Here is a 16,274-nt window from a genome sequence, read left to right on the forward strand (position 1 = left end):
TTGACTGAAGTTGAGAAAGCATGACCCTCCCCCATTTTCCTCCAGGGACCATTATGTAAACTTTTACTTAACTACATTCCTAAAGAAAATACTGTACGTTTTACTCCATACATTTTCCTGACACCCAAAAGTACTCTTTACATTTTGAATGCTTAGCAGGACAGAACAATTGTCAAATTCAAGCACTTATCAAGAGAACCTCCATGGTCATCCCTACTGCTTCTGATCTTGCAGTGTGCCCCTGGCTATTGTTAAATAAAAACAAGAAAATGGTGCTTTCATGTCGGACTTAGACTTCCCAGTTTCCCATTTACCTTGACCACATGAAACTAATGCTGCGTTCACATGCTAGTCGGGAACTAGAAATCTTGGATATGTTGACATGCTAACTGGTTAAACGCGGCACATGTATAACTACAACCCATTAGCAAGTCGGACATTTCTGAGTTTCCTAGTTCCTGACTAGCATGTGAACGCAGCATTAGTCCTCTGAATAACAGTTACGTTTTATCTGGTTGTCCATGGGTGATGCAATATGCTTGCTTGAGTAGAAATGAGGAGCAAGAATTAAATTGAAATCTCAGTTTATTTGTCTTAATGGCCTTAAAAACAATTTACATACTGTATATAATCAGTCAAATTTTACAATAATAAAGCACACAATGTCCAGCATTTTCCTCACTTATATCATTATTATTATTATTATTTTGACTGACATCACTTCTTCACATGTAGAATTTTTTTTATGAAAAAGAAAACACATATAATTATATATATAGATGTGATTATCAATTCATACAATGTAAAAAATATAATTTCAACAAAATATATGCCATTTCTTCCAGCAGAGGGCAGTATTGTAAAGTGATACACTTTTTTTCTGGAAGGGAGGCAAGGGAAAGAAAGGGATTCTGCCTCTGAAGTACAGTATCAGAAAGTCTAGTCTACAATCAACAATTGTTGTTAATCATCTTGAATTCGCACTGTGTGTGAGTATGTGAGAGGGAGTAGAGGGGTCAGATGTGTCTGACCACAGTTTGTGCCCTGAAGTACAGTACATAGAGGAAGATTCTGTTCATGCACAGGAGAGTAGCAATGATCCCCCAGTCAGACGTCTTTTGGCTCATTATTTATCCTCGTCGTGGTGGTAGCCACACACCACCCCCACATCCTCATCGTGTACACAGTTGTGCTTGCCCACCTTTGCCCGTTTGCAGTCCAGTAACGTCCTCTCTGTGCCTTCACACTCCACATCATCTAGCAGGATACTGCCACTGCCGCCCCCCAACTCTGCCCGTTTAGCCACACGCAGGGCTACAGGGAAGCCTAGTTGCTGGCACACCACCGTAGCCGCTTTACTACTAAACAAGTCATCACACACTGTACCCCACTCCCCCCGTATGTAAATCTCCACCCGCCCACGGTCCGATAGCTGCTCTGCACTGATGAGCCTCACGGACCCAGCCCGGTGCTTCCGGCGCCGCTGCTTCCCAGGTTTGGAGCCCCGGTCCTTCTTGTTGACCCGGTTCCTTGTGGAATGGTCTATCTTGTCACTCTGGCCTTTCAGGAGCTTGTCCTGGGCCTTTGAGAGGGTGAAGTTGGGCCTCTGAGTGATGGGCTTTGTTGAAGCTGTACAGTACATGGGCCTTGGTGTGGTCTGGGGCCGGTTGGTCGTAACCCCTAGTGGTGGGGGTCTGACCGTGTCGTGTGGTTGTGGTCGGGTCAAGGGTCGTGCTGTTGGTGGAGAGGGTCTTCTGGCTCCAGTTGTCAACAGTGGTCGGGACTTCGGGGTAACAGTGGGCCTGGTGTAGGACAACGACGTTCTCTGCCGGGAAAGAGTGGTGGCATGACCTGGCCTGGCCGTCATTACCTGCCTCCATGAGGTGGTCAGGGCAGGTGTAGCGGTACCAGTAGGCCTCTGCTGTATTGAGGTGGGGTTGGAAGGTGTTGCTGCAGTTTTAACAGTAGCCCGCGTCGTTAGAGGTTTAATAGTAGCCCTCATCGTTGAAGGTTTCACTGTAGCCCGCGTTGTTAGAGGTTTAATAGTAGCCCTCATCGTTGAAGGTTTCACTGTAGCCCGCGTCGTTGCAGGTTTAGCGGTAGCCTTCAGGGTTGTAGTTGGCGGTCTGTAGGTAGGTCTCGTCGTCGTAGAGCGCATGGTGGTCGGAGGAGTACGGAGCGTGGTAGTAGCTGTTGTTCTAGCCGTAGTAGTGGGCACAGCGGTGGTCATCGGCTTCTTGTCAATGACAAACTCTGTAGAAAGGAAGTCAAGCGAGAGAAACAGTCCTTTAGAGCACGCCAACTGACCGAGATGTGTTGCGCTATGACTCATGATAGCCTGCAAACACAGAGCAGCGCGTGTTTGTGGTGTCACTTACCCTCCGTCGGGTGGAAGTGAATCAGCTTGCCCTTAATCTTGACAAGAGTGGGCTTGAAGCTGCACTTGCCTGGAGGTGCTCTCCTAGATGGTGAGAGAAATCCATCAAACAATCCATTTGTTCCAATGCTGCTCATGACAACTCTATCTCCTACTAATACAGTATTGTGTGATTGTAATCATACGTTATCATAACCACATGAAAAAACAATTCTATCATAGATAAGCACATTATATTCAGTAAATTGCATTTCAGGGTAAAGGATTTAGCAGATATTCCTTTAGCGTGACAGAGCGATTACATTTGTGATTACATAGTTAAAGTAAGAGATGTACTAAACAAACACAGTAGGATTGAAGACCACATACATAATTGGATGGACAATAGACATTAGTATATCTGGCAAAGGTATGTCTGTTTTGGGAATCTGCCATTAATTCGAGATGAATTCCCAGAGCCCCCTGGCTGTTGGGACATTGGGGCCCTAGTTTAATACCTGGATGGATCCACTATCTTATAGATCACCCCCGCTCTGGCAGACGCACTGGGAGCTCCCGTTGCCAGGAAGTACAGCTCCCCTAGAAACAATAGGGAAAATAGGATCTAAGACCCAGCACAAAGATATGCAACACTTTCAAAGTGAAATGAAGACAGACCGTTTCTTTTGAACCCCTTCCCACTATAATCAGCTTTGAAGTCAGGAATTCTGAACAAGATTGCTTTTTGAAACTTATCTGAAGTTAAAGAGCATGCACTAAGTGGTGCACCACTGGGTTTGAACTGGGTGTTTTATTTCTTTATTGCTGTTCAAAAGCAGCAGACGCTCATCATGAAATAACTCAGAGAAGCAATTTTTCATGGTTGCCTTGGGTGAGTGAATTCACAAGCAGCATGCATCCCCTAATGGCCTTTTCAAGTACGGATCAGTACGAACAAAACACAAAGAGACACAAAAACATGCAAAGCTAGTTGTCAAGGTTACCTGCCTCATCTTCGGCAAATGAGATTATGTATTTGTAATAGCTGTTGATGAGTTTGGGGAATCGGCACGTCTGGCCTTTTCCCATACAGATCTCCTTGTACTCCCACTTCCTAGTGCTTTGGTTCTCCTTCAGTGACATTAGGCGCCTAGGCAGACAAGGAGTCACTCAGATTCTGCATGTGTCAAGTGAGTTTTAGGGCAAAAAAACTATTGTAATGCTATTGTTTTTATGCATTTGAAACATTTGGATCTTTCAATGTTAACATTTGTCTATCAACTCCTTTTCGAGGCATGACAATCAATGGAACATTTTAAGCATATTATTAATCAGTATAACATTGGATAAATGTAGGTTATGTTGTATAAACACACACCCACTCATAAAATCCCCGAATATGTAGAGGCCATTGAGATTAGGCATCTGGCAACCGCGGTATATGTAGCCTCCAGTGACAGACTTCCCCAGTTTGTGGGGGTAAGCGAAAATAGGCAGGATGTCATCTGAGGAGAAAAAATGTAATACAACAATACATCTCGCTTTGGAAACATGCTGCAAGAATTTTACACTGCTTAAGGGATTTAATAAATATCTGAACCCTTTTCACCAAATAATGAACTGATGCTTGATAGAGAATCAGCCTGCCACTTCTACCAAGCCAGTAGGAGGAATAGCCTACTCACCAAGAGAGGAGTTGCGACACAGCCTGTTGTCATAGCAGGAGAAGCCCTCCTTGGCTCTCCAGCCATAGTTGCCACCCTTGATGATGAGGTCCACCTCTTCAAACTTGTTCTGCCCCACGTCCCCGCAGAACAGTCGGCCACGGCCCTGCCCGGTGATGGGGTCGCCCCGGTCGATGGAGCAGCGCCACATGTTACGCACCCCGTAGGCATAGATCTCAGGCAGCGAGCCCTTCTCCCCCAGGAAAGGATTGTCCGACGGGATACTGTAGGGGTCCATGTCATCGTTGTTGTCCACATCGAGACGCAGCACCTTGCCCAACAGAGTGGACCTACACACATGGGGTGGAATTTATTCATAGGAAAATGTACGAGCGTTTTAGTGTGTGCTTCTGTCATTGTTTTGTGTGCTTTTGTCGTTGTTTTTCATTTGTGTTTGTGTATCCAACCTGGTCTCAGACCATTTTGTAAATCTGAGACACTCCAGTATGATACAGTGGCTTGCGAAAGTATTCACCCCCCTTGTCATTTTTCCTATTTTGTTTCCTTACAACCTGGAATTAAAATATATTTTTAGGGGGGTTTGTATCATTTGATTTACACAACATTCCGCTGTTGTACAGCAATCTTTAAGTCAAACCACGGATTCTCAATTGGATTGAGGTCTGGGCTTTGACTAGGCCATTGCAAGACATTTAAATGTTTCCCCTCAAACCACTCGAGTGTCGCTTTAGAAGTATGCTTAGGGTCATTGTCCCACTGGAAGATGAACCTCCGTCCCAGTCTCAAATCTCTTGAAGACTGAAACAGGTTTCCCTCAAGAATTTCCGTGTAATTAGTGCCATCCATCAGTCCTTCAATTCTGACCAGTTTCCCAGTCCCTGCCGATGAAAAACATCCCCACAGCATGATGCTGCCACCACCATGCTTCACTGTGGGGATGGTAATCTTGGGGTGATGAGAGGTGTTGGGTTTGCGCCAGACATAGTGTTTTTCTTGATGGCCAAAAAGCTACATTTTAGTCTCATCTGACCAGAGTACCTTCTTCAATGTGTTTGGGGAGTCTCCCACATGCCTTTTGGCGAACACCAAACGTTTTGCTTATTTTTGTCTTTAAGCAATGGCTTTTGTCTAGCCACTCTTTCGTAAAGCCCAGCTCTGTGGATTGTACGGCTTAAAGTGGTCTTATGGACAGACACTCCAATCTCCGCTGTGGAGCTTTGCAGCTTCTTCAGGGTTATCTTTGGTCTCTTTGTTGCCTCTCTGATTAATGCCCTCCTTGCCTGATCCATGAGTTTTAGTGGGCGGCCCTCTCTTGGCAGGTTTGTTGTGGTGCCATATTCTTTCCATTTTTTAATAATGGATTTAATGGTGCTCCGTGGGATGTTCAAAGTTTCAAATATTTTTTTATAACCCAACCCTGATCTGTACTTCTCCACAACTTTGTCCCTGACGTGTTTGGAGAGCTCCTTGGTCTTTATGGTGCCGCTCGCTTGTTGGTGCCCCTTTCTTAGTGGTGTTGCAGACTCTGGGGCCTTTCAGAACAGGTGTATACATAATGAGATCATGTGACAGATCATGTGACACTTAGATTGCACACAGGTGGACTTTATTTAACTAATTATGTGACTTATGAAGGTAATTGGTTGCACCAGGTCTTATTTAGGGGCTTCATAGTAAAGGGGGTGAATACATATGCACGCACCACTTTTCCGTTTAAAATTTAGATTTTATTTTTGAAACAAGTTATTTTTTTAATTTCACTTCACCAATTTGGACTATTTTGTGTATGTCCATTACATGAAATCCAAATAAAAATCAATTTAAATTACAGGTTGTAATGCAACAAAATAGGAAAAATGCCAAGGGGGTGAATACTTTTTCAAGGCACTGTATGTTACATTTCATATGGTATGTATTAATTTGTTCATCACTCATTTCATATGGTATGTTACGAATTACAATTTGCATTATATGTTATGAATTTGCTAAATGTACATTATGTTGTGAATTTGCAAAATGTACAATATGTTACGAATTTGCAAAATGTATGATATATTATGAATTCTAGCTAGGTGGCTAACATTAGCTAGCTGGCTAACATTAGCTAGGCTAGGGTTTAGGGTTAAGTTTAGGAGTTGGGTTAAAGGGTTAAGGCTAGGGTTAGGGTTAGCTAAAAGTGTTAGGGTTAGGGGAAGGGTTAGCTAACATGCTAAGTAGTTGCAAAGTAGAAAGAAAAGTAGTAAGTATTTGAAAAGTTGCTAATTAGCTAAAATGCTGAAGTTATCCGTGATGAGATTCAAATTCATCACGGACAAGGGTTAGGGTTAGTGTTAGGGGAAGGGTTAGCTAAAAGGGTTAAGGTTGGGGTTAGGGAAAGGGTTAGCTAACATGCTAAGTAGTTGCAAAGTAGCTGAAAAAGTAGTAAGTAGTTGAATTGTTGCTAATTAGCAAAAATGCTGAAGTTGTCCATGATGAGATTTAAACTCACAACCTTTGGGTTGCTAGACTTTCGCATCATACATACGGCCATACTTCTTGCTTTAAGTAACCATCTGTCTTATGTAACCATACGAAATGTAACATATCATGCTAATTTGAGTGTCCCAGATTTCTGTTTACTATGTTACGTCTAGTCTACGAGACCAGGCTAGTGTATCACAATAGTCATCAAAGACATTTATGTTTAATGATGAGTGAGTACGTTATAGATGCACATGACCCTAAAGCATTTTTTGGGGAATGATATTTATGCCTCCGTGACTTTCCCACTCTTATTCACAATTCATTCATGATTATCCGTAATCATGGAAACATCCACATTAATGTAGAAGTGTTCAGAAAATATTCTATTCTTATTTACAATAATTATTTCTGTATTATTTACCATTCATTTCTATTGACCACAACATCATCTGAAACACAACCAAAACTAACTGCAAATGCATCCAACAAGGTTGTAGAGTAGACAACTTTGATGTAGTCATTGTGTGCTAGGAAAATGGGACCTAATATTAAACTTTTTACTATATTTAATACACTATAAGTGAATGTATCCAAATACTTATGACTAAATACATAAAGTGCATAAAGTGCTTGCATTTCTAAATGATAAAACAGATATGTATGAAAATACCCTCAAATAAAAGGTGACATTCTGTACTGTCACCTCATATAAAACATTTAATCTCAAATCCAAAATTCTGGCGTTTAGAGCCAAATGAATCTTTTTAACTTCATTGTCCAAATAAATACGTAGTGGAATTTCTCTCTCTCTCCAATTCACTTTCAATTCAAGGGGCTTTATTGGCATGGGAAACATATGTTGACATTGCCAAAGCAAGTGAAGTAGATAATAAACAATTAAAATGAACAGTAAACATTACACTCACAGAAGTTCCAAAAGAATCAAGACATTACAAATGTCATATTATGTATATATAGTGTTCTCTCTCTCTCTCTCTCTCTCTCTCTCTCTCTCTCTCTCTCTCTCTCTCTCTCATATATACACATACTATTATGCAGCCCACAGCGTCGCGTCTTGTGTAAATATTAGCCTTGGCAGGTTCCACAACCCTCATATCCCTGGCCTCCCATTCATTGGCTGTCAAGAAACCCTCTGCTCATCTTTCTTCTCCTGCGATGAACTGAAAGGGATGTTTCCACCCAATGGAACTCAATAGAATGCCTTTACCGTAAGTACCACCCCCGGGGTAAAGCTGTGATGTAAAGATCCCTATTTCCGCATGCATGAATTCTACTATACACTAGAGCTCCCCAACGATAAACTAGACATAACCCTCTTCTGAGAATAACGCATAGCAAGGTTTGATTTAGAGCACCTGCTCTTACTTTACGTCTTGCTGCTGTTGAAGATATGAGGATGAGCTCATTGTTATGGCTGGAATCAATCATGCATTTTCCATATTTTTTATGATTTGTTTGATACTGTTCCATTTATTCCATTCCAGCCATTACAATGAGCCCATCCTCCTATAGCTCCTCCCACCAGCCTCCTCTGCACCACATTTACATCGTAATATTCTGAACAGAGTAGCAGATATTTTACCTCCACTCAGGTCCCTTTTAAAGCTCAACTACACAAGACTGTAGTGATTATCACATGGTACGAAAAGGCCAGACATTGTCCGACAACATCCCCCATAAGTATTACTTTTGGCCTGGCACTGCAGGTCCAGACTCTGGCCACTGACCAATACGCTGTGGGGGTGGCACTCACTTAAAACCTGACTGGCAATGTTATGCCCTGTCCTTGCCCATGGTTCAAAATAAAAAGGCATTCTAAGACACAGACTGTCCAAAGCTCAGTGATGTTTTTTTCATAATATCACTGTGTGTACAATTCTGCCATTGTGTTATAACTATAGAGGCTTTGAGTCATTTCTGAATGGCCCTGTGACACTCTGTAGATTCTGGGCACTGCCAACTCCTGCCCCTGCCAGGAGAAAGCTAAACCTACAGTGCCAAGGCTAATATTGTGAACAACTGTACCGTCTCTGTCTGCATAAATGTACACATAGCGTTGAACTGAATGTTTTTCATGTCAAATGCTCGGGGGTTGAGGTCATACATGGCGATTCTCTCCCAATGTTGCCAAAGCGTTGGCACCACTGACAAGTACGGTCATAAAATCGCACTTTCATGAATAGTTGCTGAGTGGCATTGCTGAAGGTCCTATATAAATATAAGTGGAAAACGTTGAGCTTAAATCCATAAATGTGTCACTCCCTCAATGTCTAGAGAAATTTCTAGTCAAAGTTTATAGTAAAAGATTCTTCTACCCTCTGGAGTCAATGAATCTTCTGTAATATTAAACTTGTGACAACTCACACATAAAGTTAATCTATGACGTGTATTAGTCAACCATAAATATAATAATTACTAGACATTTACCATGGCAACAGGATTTTCCATTCTTTAAAAAACTTCTTTGGGCTAGGCCCCTTTTTTCTCAATTTCCGCCTGAATGACGTGTCCAAAGTAAACTTCCTGTTGCTCAGGCCCTGAAGCCAGGATATGCATATAATTGGTATGATTGGAAAGAAAACACTTTGAAGTTTGTAGAAATGTTGAAATAATGTAGGAGAATATAACACAATAGATATGGTAGGAGATGGAAAGTATAGGGGCATACTGAATTCTAGCTCCCATTATGCAATTCATATTGCTTCCACAGGGTGTCAGCAGTCTATGTTCAAGGTTTCATGCTTTTAACTTCCAAAACGAATAAGAAATATCAGTTTTAGTACAGGGACACAATCTTGGAAATTCGTGTTTGGGCACGCCATGAAGACAAGACGCACCTGCTAAAATTGGTTTCCTATTGAACATACTTTTTTCCGTAAGAAATATTATAGTTTGATTACATTTTAGGGAATCTGAGGAGTAAATAGAAATGCATTTTCACTTTTTGAAACAAAGTTCAGTGGTAGATTTTCGGATTCCTTTCTCTGCAGGTTGAACGAGTGGATTACTCAAATCGATGGCGCCAATTAAAATGACTTTTTGGGATATAAAGAAGGATTTTATCTAACAAAACGACACTACATGTTATAGCTGGGACCCTTTGGATGACAAGTCAGAGGAAGATTTTCAAAAAGTAAGTGAATATTTAATCACTATTTGTGAATTTATGAAACCTGTGCCGGTTGAAAAATATTTTGATGTGGGGCGCCATCCTCAAACAATCGCATGGCATGCTTTCGCTGTAATAGCGACTGTAAATCGGACAGTGCAGTTAGATTAACAAGACTTCAAGCTTTCAACCTATATACGACACTTGTATATACCTAAATGTTTAATATCCATCATTTTTATGATTATTTATTTGAATTGCGCGCCCTCCAGTTTCATCGGAAGTTTTCCCGCTAGCGGGACCCCTAGCCCTAATTATAGAACCATGTATCACTATACTGTCATATGAGAAGGTCACATAGTGTGAGAGTTGAGTACTACAGTTTACAAACACACAAAAATACTAATTGTGCCCTATGGTCCCTTTACTGTAGCTTAGATCTCTCATGGCATAAAAAAAAGATGTCACGCTATAGGTTGAATGTTTTGAACCCTTATTTTTCCTGTAATTTTTTGTCTGTAGATAAGTATAGTTTAAAGAGCCAGCACATCAGATTAAGTGTTTCCGTCCTCTCCTAGCTCTACTAGCTCAACACTACTGTTTAGGTGTCCTTAGTTGAATGATAACTATATCGTCAACACTTTAAAAATGTATGTCTCTGAAGCGAACATATCATTCTGACCTTCAAAAAACATCAACATGGGGTGAAGGCTAGAAATACACTAAATTATTATATGTCACCCCCTAATTTGTTTCCCCTGAATGTTTTTGAAATGTATAGAGCGCAGTGACTCACTTATTCTGGGAGTTCCCAAACTTGCCAAAGGGGTCCCCTGCTCTTCCGCCATCGCCGATGAAGATATAGAGGTAGCCATCGTGCCCGAAGAGAAGTTGGCCCCCGTTGTGGTTCGAGGCAGGTTCCACCACTTCCAAAATAGTTCTACAAAGAAAACCACTCATGACTAAACATTACTAAATTAGAAATCTGATAGGATGAGTGTAGTTGCAGATCTCTATTTCAAATCTGCTGGTTCGTACAGATTTGTTTCAAAATGTCAAATGCATTCATGTGAATGGAGCCGATGACACCACAGGTTCTGATTCAGTCCATGTCATTTGGTGATACTTCTCTTACCTCTCTGAGGAGTGGTCTAGTTGGTTCATATCATCAGCGGACAGTGTAAACTCACTAATGCGGATCCTCTCCTCCTTCTTCACAGACACAGAGTAGTAGACATAGGCCTTCCGCACCACCGTGAAGTGCGGGTGGAGGGCCATGCAGAGGAAGCCTCTCTCATCCCCCGCCCAGGGCGAGGTGAGCACTGCCTTGGTCAGGTTGAGGAAGGGCCGGTCAATACGGGAGCCGTTGGCCAGGTATGCCCACACATAGCCCAGCTGCTCAGCCACAAAGAAGCGGTGGGTCCCGTCATCGGCATGGACCATTGCCACCGGGTTCCTCAGGCCGTTGGCCACCTCCTGCAGACACAGCTGCAGACAGCCCTCGGGGTCCGCCCAAACATCTCCCAGGTTGGCATTGAGCTTGTCGTCGGAGAGCACGTTGGGGTAGCAGTACTCCCTGTCTTTGAGTTCCAGGAAGTTACAAAACTTATTGCGGTCCTCCTCTATGCCCGCCGTGGCGTTGTTGTCGGTGAGCAGGCTAATGGTGTAGCGGCACTGGTGCCAGAACTCAGAGCAGTAGTCTCCGCACAGGCCTGGCAGCTCCCTCATGGGCGTGTTGGCATCCTCAGCATCATACAGGTGGGCAGAGTAGGGAGAGCACTCCTGTAAGGATAAGGAAACCTTGTTTGAAAAGGTTTGGGGCTCGGACGACACACGCCTATGAGCAAAACTTCATGATCAGTAGACCTACATTATCGGCTGATAATGAGCTACCACTTAAGCTGTAGGCTATAGCCACTTGATTTGTGTAATGTCGTATATAATCTTCAAAAGTATAGTCCACAGGTTAATACTATGCCATGTCTGTTCATGATACTGTGCAGCTATTTTCACGATGTACTCTCCCTAAGCTTGAAAACATTTGTAATTCAGCATGTCATCTTCTCATCCCAGTACTAACCAGATCAGCTAGTAATAACTATTCTAGAAATAAATAAGGCCTGTTTAAATGCATCTTGGAACGTCCAATCCCTTATTAAGTCAAAGACACAAAATTACACTCATTTTGACACTGGTAAACCGTTGGGACAATTATGCAAAACATATAAACCACTGTAATGACTGGTACTGAAAAAGACAATTCTGTTACAAAGACTCTGATTAATGATATAGAATATATACGATTCCAAGTCTAAGGCAAAGTGAGCATAATGTGTTCTGGAGTTCTGAGTATTTTTTTTACTTCTTTATATTTAAATCTGGGATATGCTCTCTCAAAGGTACCATCAAACCACTGCTCAAAAACTCAACATCAAAGCTTTTAACATCAACAGCACTGGCCAACTCTGGGCTGAAATCCTTTGCTGACCATAAATTGTTAGGTGGATTATGCAGTCACATGATTGTTAGGCAGTGATGTAAACAAAAATTGGGCAATCTGGAGGTGGTATGTGTTATGCACAGCCACACTATGTGTCTGAGTTGGGGGTACAGTAAAAACTAGTAGGTAAGAGCTGACAAATGTGGGCATATAGCCACTAAAAAGAACATAAAAGCATGCATGACATGCCTTGATTATATACAAAATGTAAGATATATCACATCATAGCACCTTGGGGTAAATGTTTATTTTTTACTTACATCATTTCTGTTAGATCTTAAAATATCTAGATTTGGCTCTTGAGGGGTTCACTTGTTTCTGCAGATCTTAAATAGTTTCCCAGATGTCTCCCAGCAGGGTGCCACCCCTTTCAAGTCTTTACAAACAAACCCAGCCATGCTGAGTCCCATTTCCTTTGTACATGTAATGGAACTATCCAGAGAAATTGTATCAAAAGAGCCCAGTGTTCAGTGAAGCTAAGTAAAGCAGGATTGATATCATGCCATGCTTATTTGGTTAAATTGCATCCCAAGGTGAAAAAGGGAATCTCTGAGTCTGAATGTAAGATGCTATTGAACTACACCAAACATACAGTGGCTTGCGAATTTATTCACCCCCCTTTCCTATTTTGTTGCCTTACGACCTGGAATTAAAATAGATTTTTTGGGGGGGGTTGTATGATTTGATTTACACAACATGCCTACCACTTTGAAGATGCAAAATCTTTTTTATTGTGAAAAACAAAAAAAAAAGAAAACTTGAGCGTGCATAACTATTCACCACCCCAAAAGTCAATACTTTGTAGAGCCACCTTTTGCAGCAACTACAGCTGCAAGTCTCTTGGGGTATGTCTCTATAAGCTTGGCACATCTAGCCACTGGGATTTTTGCCATTCTTCAAGGCAAAACTGCTCCAGCTCCTTCAAGTTGGATGGGTTCCGCTGGTATACAGTAATCTTTAAGTCATACCACAGATTCTCAATTTGAGTGAGGTCTGGGCTTTATTGCCCCTCTGATTAATGCCCTCCTTGCTTGGTCCGTAAGTTTTGGTGGGCGGCCCTCTCATGGCAGGTTTGTTGTGGTACCATATTCTTTCCATTTTTTAATAATGGATTTAATGGTGCTCCGTGGGATATTCAAAGCTTCAGATATTTTTTATAACCCAACTCTCATCTGTACTTCTCCACAACTTTGTCCCTGGCCTGTTTGGCGAGCTCCTTGGTCTTCATGGTGTCGCTTGCTTGGTGGTGTTGCAGACTCTGGGGCCTTTCAGAACAGGTGTGTATATATACTGAGATCATGTGACACCTAGATAGCACACAGGTGGAGTTTATTTAATTGTGACTTCTGAAGGTAATTGGTTGCACCAGATCTTATTTAGGGGCTTCATAGCAAAGGGGGTGAATACATATGCACCACCACTTTTCCGTTTAAAATTTTTTTCATTTCTTTTTTAAACAAATCATTTTTTAAATTTCACTTCACCAATTTGGACTATTTTGTGTATGTCCATTACATAAAATCCAAATAAAAATCAATTTAAATTACAGGTTATAATGCAACAAAATAGGAAAAACGCCAAAAACGAATATTTTGCAAGGCACTGTAGACACAAACCTCTAGGTGGCAATTACCCTTCTATGACCGTCTGTAATAAACATACCAGCGCTACCCTTAACCATATAATTTATTGTGTAATTCAGCCCAAAATCAACAGGGCCAAGTTTTTCAAAAATGTTAAATGCATATAGAAAAATTCAATGCATATAAAATACAATGAGCAGAACGGGAGTCCACATTCAAGTCAATGATTTGACAGTTCTAGCCATTCTATTTCTATACATGTAATCCTAAACCAGATAGGTAACTTTTGAAAAACTGCACCCTGGTCATTGTTCTTTGCCCTGTTTCATCTCATTTTATCAAATGGGTGTTGACTCCTCTGGCCTCTACTGTAGGCAGCCCTGATAATGCAGTCACTTAGCCAACTATAACGTTCTGTTTAAATCCTTTGGAAATACTGTAATTTAGGCTGGCGTTGGATGAGATAGGGAGCTCCGACAACAGCAATCCGTCAAACTTAAATCCATGTGCCTTTTGTTCACAGAAATGGCAACCAGATGTGGTGTTAGAATTTGTACAGTGTAGCGTGGAAACAACCCTAGACTAGCACACCCACAAACACTGTGATTGTAAACAAGGTTAACTACACAGTGCAAGGTGAGCTGGTAGGGTTAAAGCTGTGTGTGTTGGTTTCCTTTCCTCCATAAGTCACCAAAGTCAACATAAATACACTCAAAGAACACTCTAAAAAGGCCCTCCTTCCAAAAGGGGTGGGCGGTAATGAGAGAGTGCACATGTACCACATCGTATAGGACAAACCTTCAGAGTTCCACATTGCCATGATCAATGTAAATGTGAGACTTATCAGCTTCCAACGTTGGGAGGGAGGTATTGGATAGGCTATATTGAGTTAAATGGTTGACATCAATGATACTAATGGTTTTTATCCCAATAGTCAGCCTTAATCCCACCACAAGTAGAAGTTGTAGTTCCTTCAACTACTTCGGCTGGATTCAACTCCTCACCTCCATCTCCCTCCCTGCCCTCCCTCCCTCCAGTGAAAATATGATACTCTATATCCTGTTCAGTGGCCAGACAGGAAATCAATGTTTCTCTGGTGGTCAGTGGACCTCTTGACAGATCACAAGCAGCCCCCTGTATCTATGATAACTGTTCTGACAAAGGGCATCATTGAGCAGAGTTTACCCTGGCTAAGTGGCCGTAGGCATTGGGTCTCCAGCCACTGACCACACTGCCTGTATCTCAGCATGGCTGATAGGAGAGCTGAGCCGAGCACAACAGCTCACTTCCACCAACGGAGGCTGCTGCGGGGAGGACGACTCATAATAATGGCTGGAACGGAGTAAATGGAATGGCATCAAGCACATGGAAACCATGTATTTGATACCATTCCACTAATTCCAGCCATTCCCACCATCCCGTCCTCCCCAGCTAAGGTGCCACCAACCTCCTGTGACTTCCACTGGATCCAAAACCAAACAAAGCTGAGGACACATTCACATGGGCTGCGATTCTCATCATTGGAGAGGAGAACCAAGCCATCCATTTACAGTAGTGATGTTGTGGTACTGTGGTTCACGACCCAAAATCCACCATTGTTAACAGTGCTGTCGTATCTCATGCTCGAACAGTCAAGTCAAGGTCTTCCATAATACCTCCAACTATAATTTGTTCCAATCTACAGCACGCACATTTGGAAAGGCCTGGGGTATGTCATTATCATGATGTCCACGTACATTTCAGCAGTGCAGGGGTGTACAAATCTGAATGAAATATAGTTTCATGAAATGTGATAGCTTAATCTGTATACATTTTTTTATGTCCTGTGATGAATTAGAATTTTATAACAAGTGAAAAGGTTTTAAAGCCATGCAAGAAGATAATCCATTCTACAAATATCCTGCAATTTTGTGGACTGTTTAAGATAAGGAGTCATTAGCTAACATCTGACTACTAACAGACTTCAATTTACCTGACAGAGGATGGTGCGTATGTATTTCGCACAGGTCACGTAACCCGAGTAGTCAAAGTAGTCCATGATCTTGTAGAAGTTCTGGGAGATCTTGTCATCTTTTTCCAGGTCACAGCAACCAAACTTGGCGTACTCCTTACAGAAGACCAGAGGCTCCCGTGGCTGGAAGGGGGGCTTGTAATCCAAGCACTGGGGGTGTGTGTTCCCATGTCGGGGTGCAAGTAGGACCAGTAGGACCAACAGCCACTGGGACAGCAGCTCAACTCCCTTTACACTTACCCCGCTCATAGCAATGGTAGTTCACCCTGCCACCTGTAGGGCTAAGTAATGGAGTGATGCAGAATTCCAAGTGTATAGTGGTGATTCTGTCCCTTCCCCCTGGTGCTTGACTGTTGGAGAGCCTTCCTATGTTTGCTCTGGACATGTGCTCTTTTGTGGGACAAAAAACGAACGGTGGTGGAGAGCAACAGGCCCTTTCATTCAGCAGTCAGCCCCAGCCAGCCACGCTGCTTCCACTCTCCACTCAGATCCTATTCCCATCCCTCCCTCTGCTCCCTCCCTCTGCTCCCTCCTCCCCTTACTCTC

General features: G+C 42.3%; 1 protein-coding gene across 1 annotated transcript; it reads right to left on the bottom strand.

The window, feature by feature from the left end:
• Nucleotides 1-567: 567 nt before the first annotated feature.
• On the bottom strand, nucleotides 568-16,274 carry LOC106612713 (HHIP-like protein 1). Its single transcript, XM_014214147.2, has 9 exons — nucleotides 15,690-16,274; nucleotides 10,770-11,416; nucleotides 10,431-10,574; nucleotides 4,042-4,370; nucleotides 3,735-3,861; nucleotides 3,361-3,506; nucleotides 2,875-2,956; nucleotides 2,379-2,461; nucleotides 568-2,253 (listed from the first exon to the last, which is right to left on the bottom strand). The coding sequence occupies exons 1-9, from the start codon at nucleotides 15,975-15,977 to the stop codon at nucleotides 1,127-1,129; spliced, it is 2,973 nt and encodes a 990-aa protein (XP_014069622.2). The 5' UTR covers nucleotides 15,978-16,274; the 3' UTR covers nucleotides 568-1,126.

The sequence above is a fragment of the Salmo salar genome, chromosome ssa09 (genome assembly GCF_905237065.1).
Source record: "Salmo salar chromosome ssa09, Ssal_v3.1, whole genome shotgun sequence".
Taxonomy (NCBI): domain Eukaryota; kingdom Metazoa; phylum Chordata; class Actinopteri; order Salmoniformes; family Salmonidae; genus Salmo; species Salmo salar.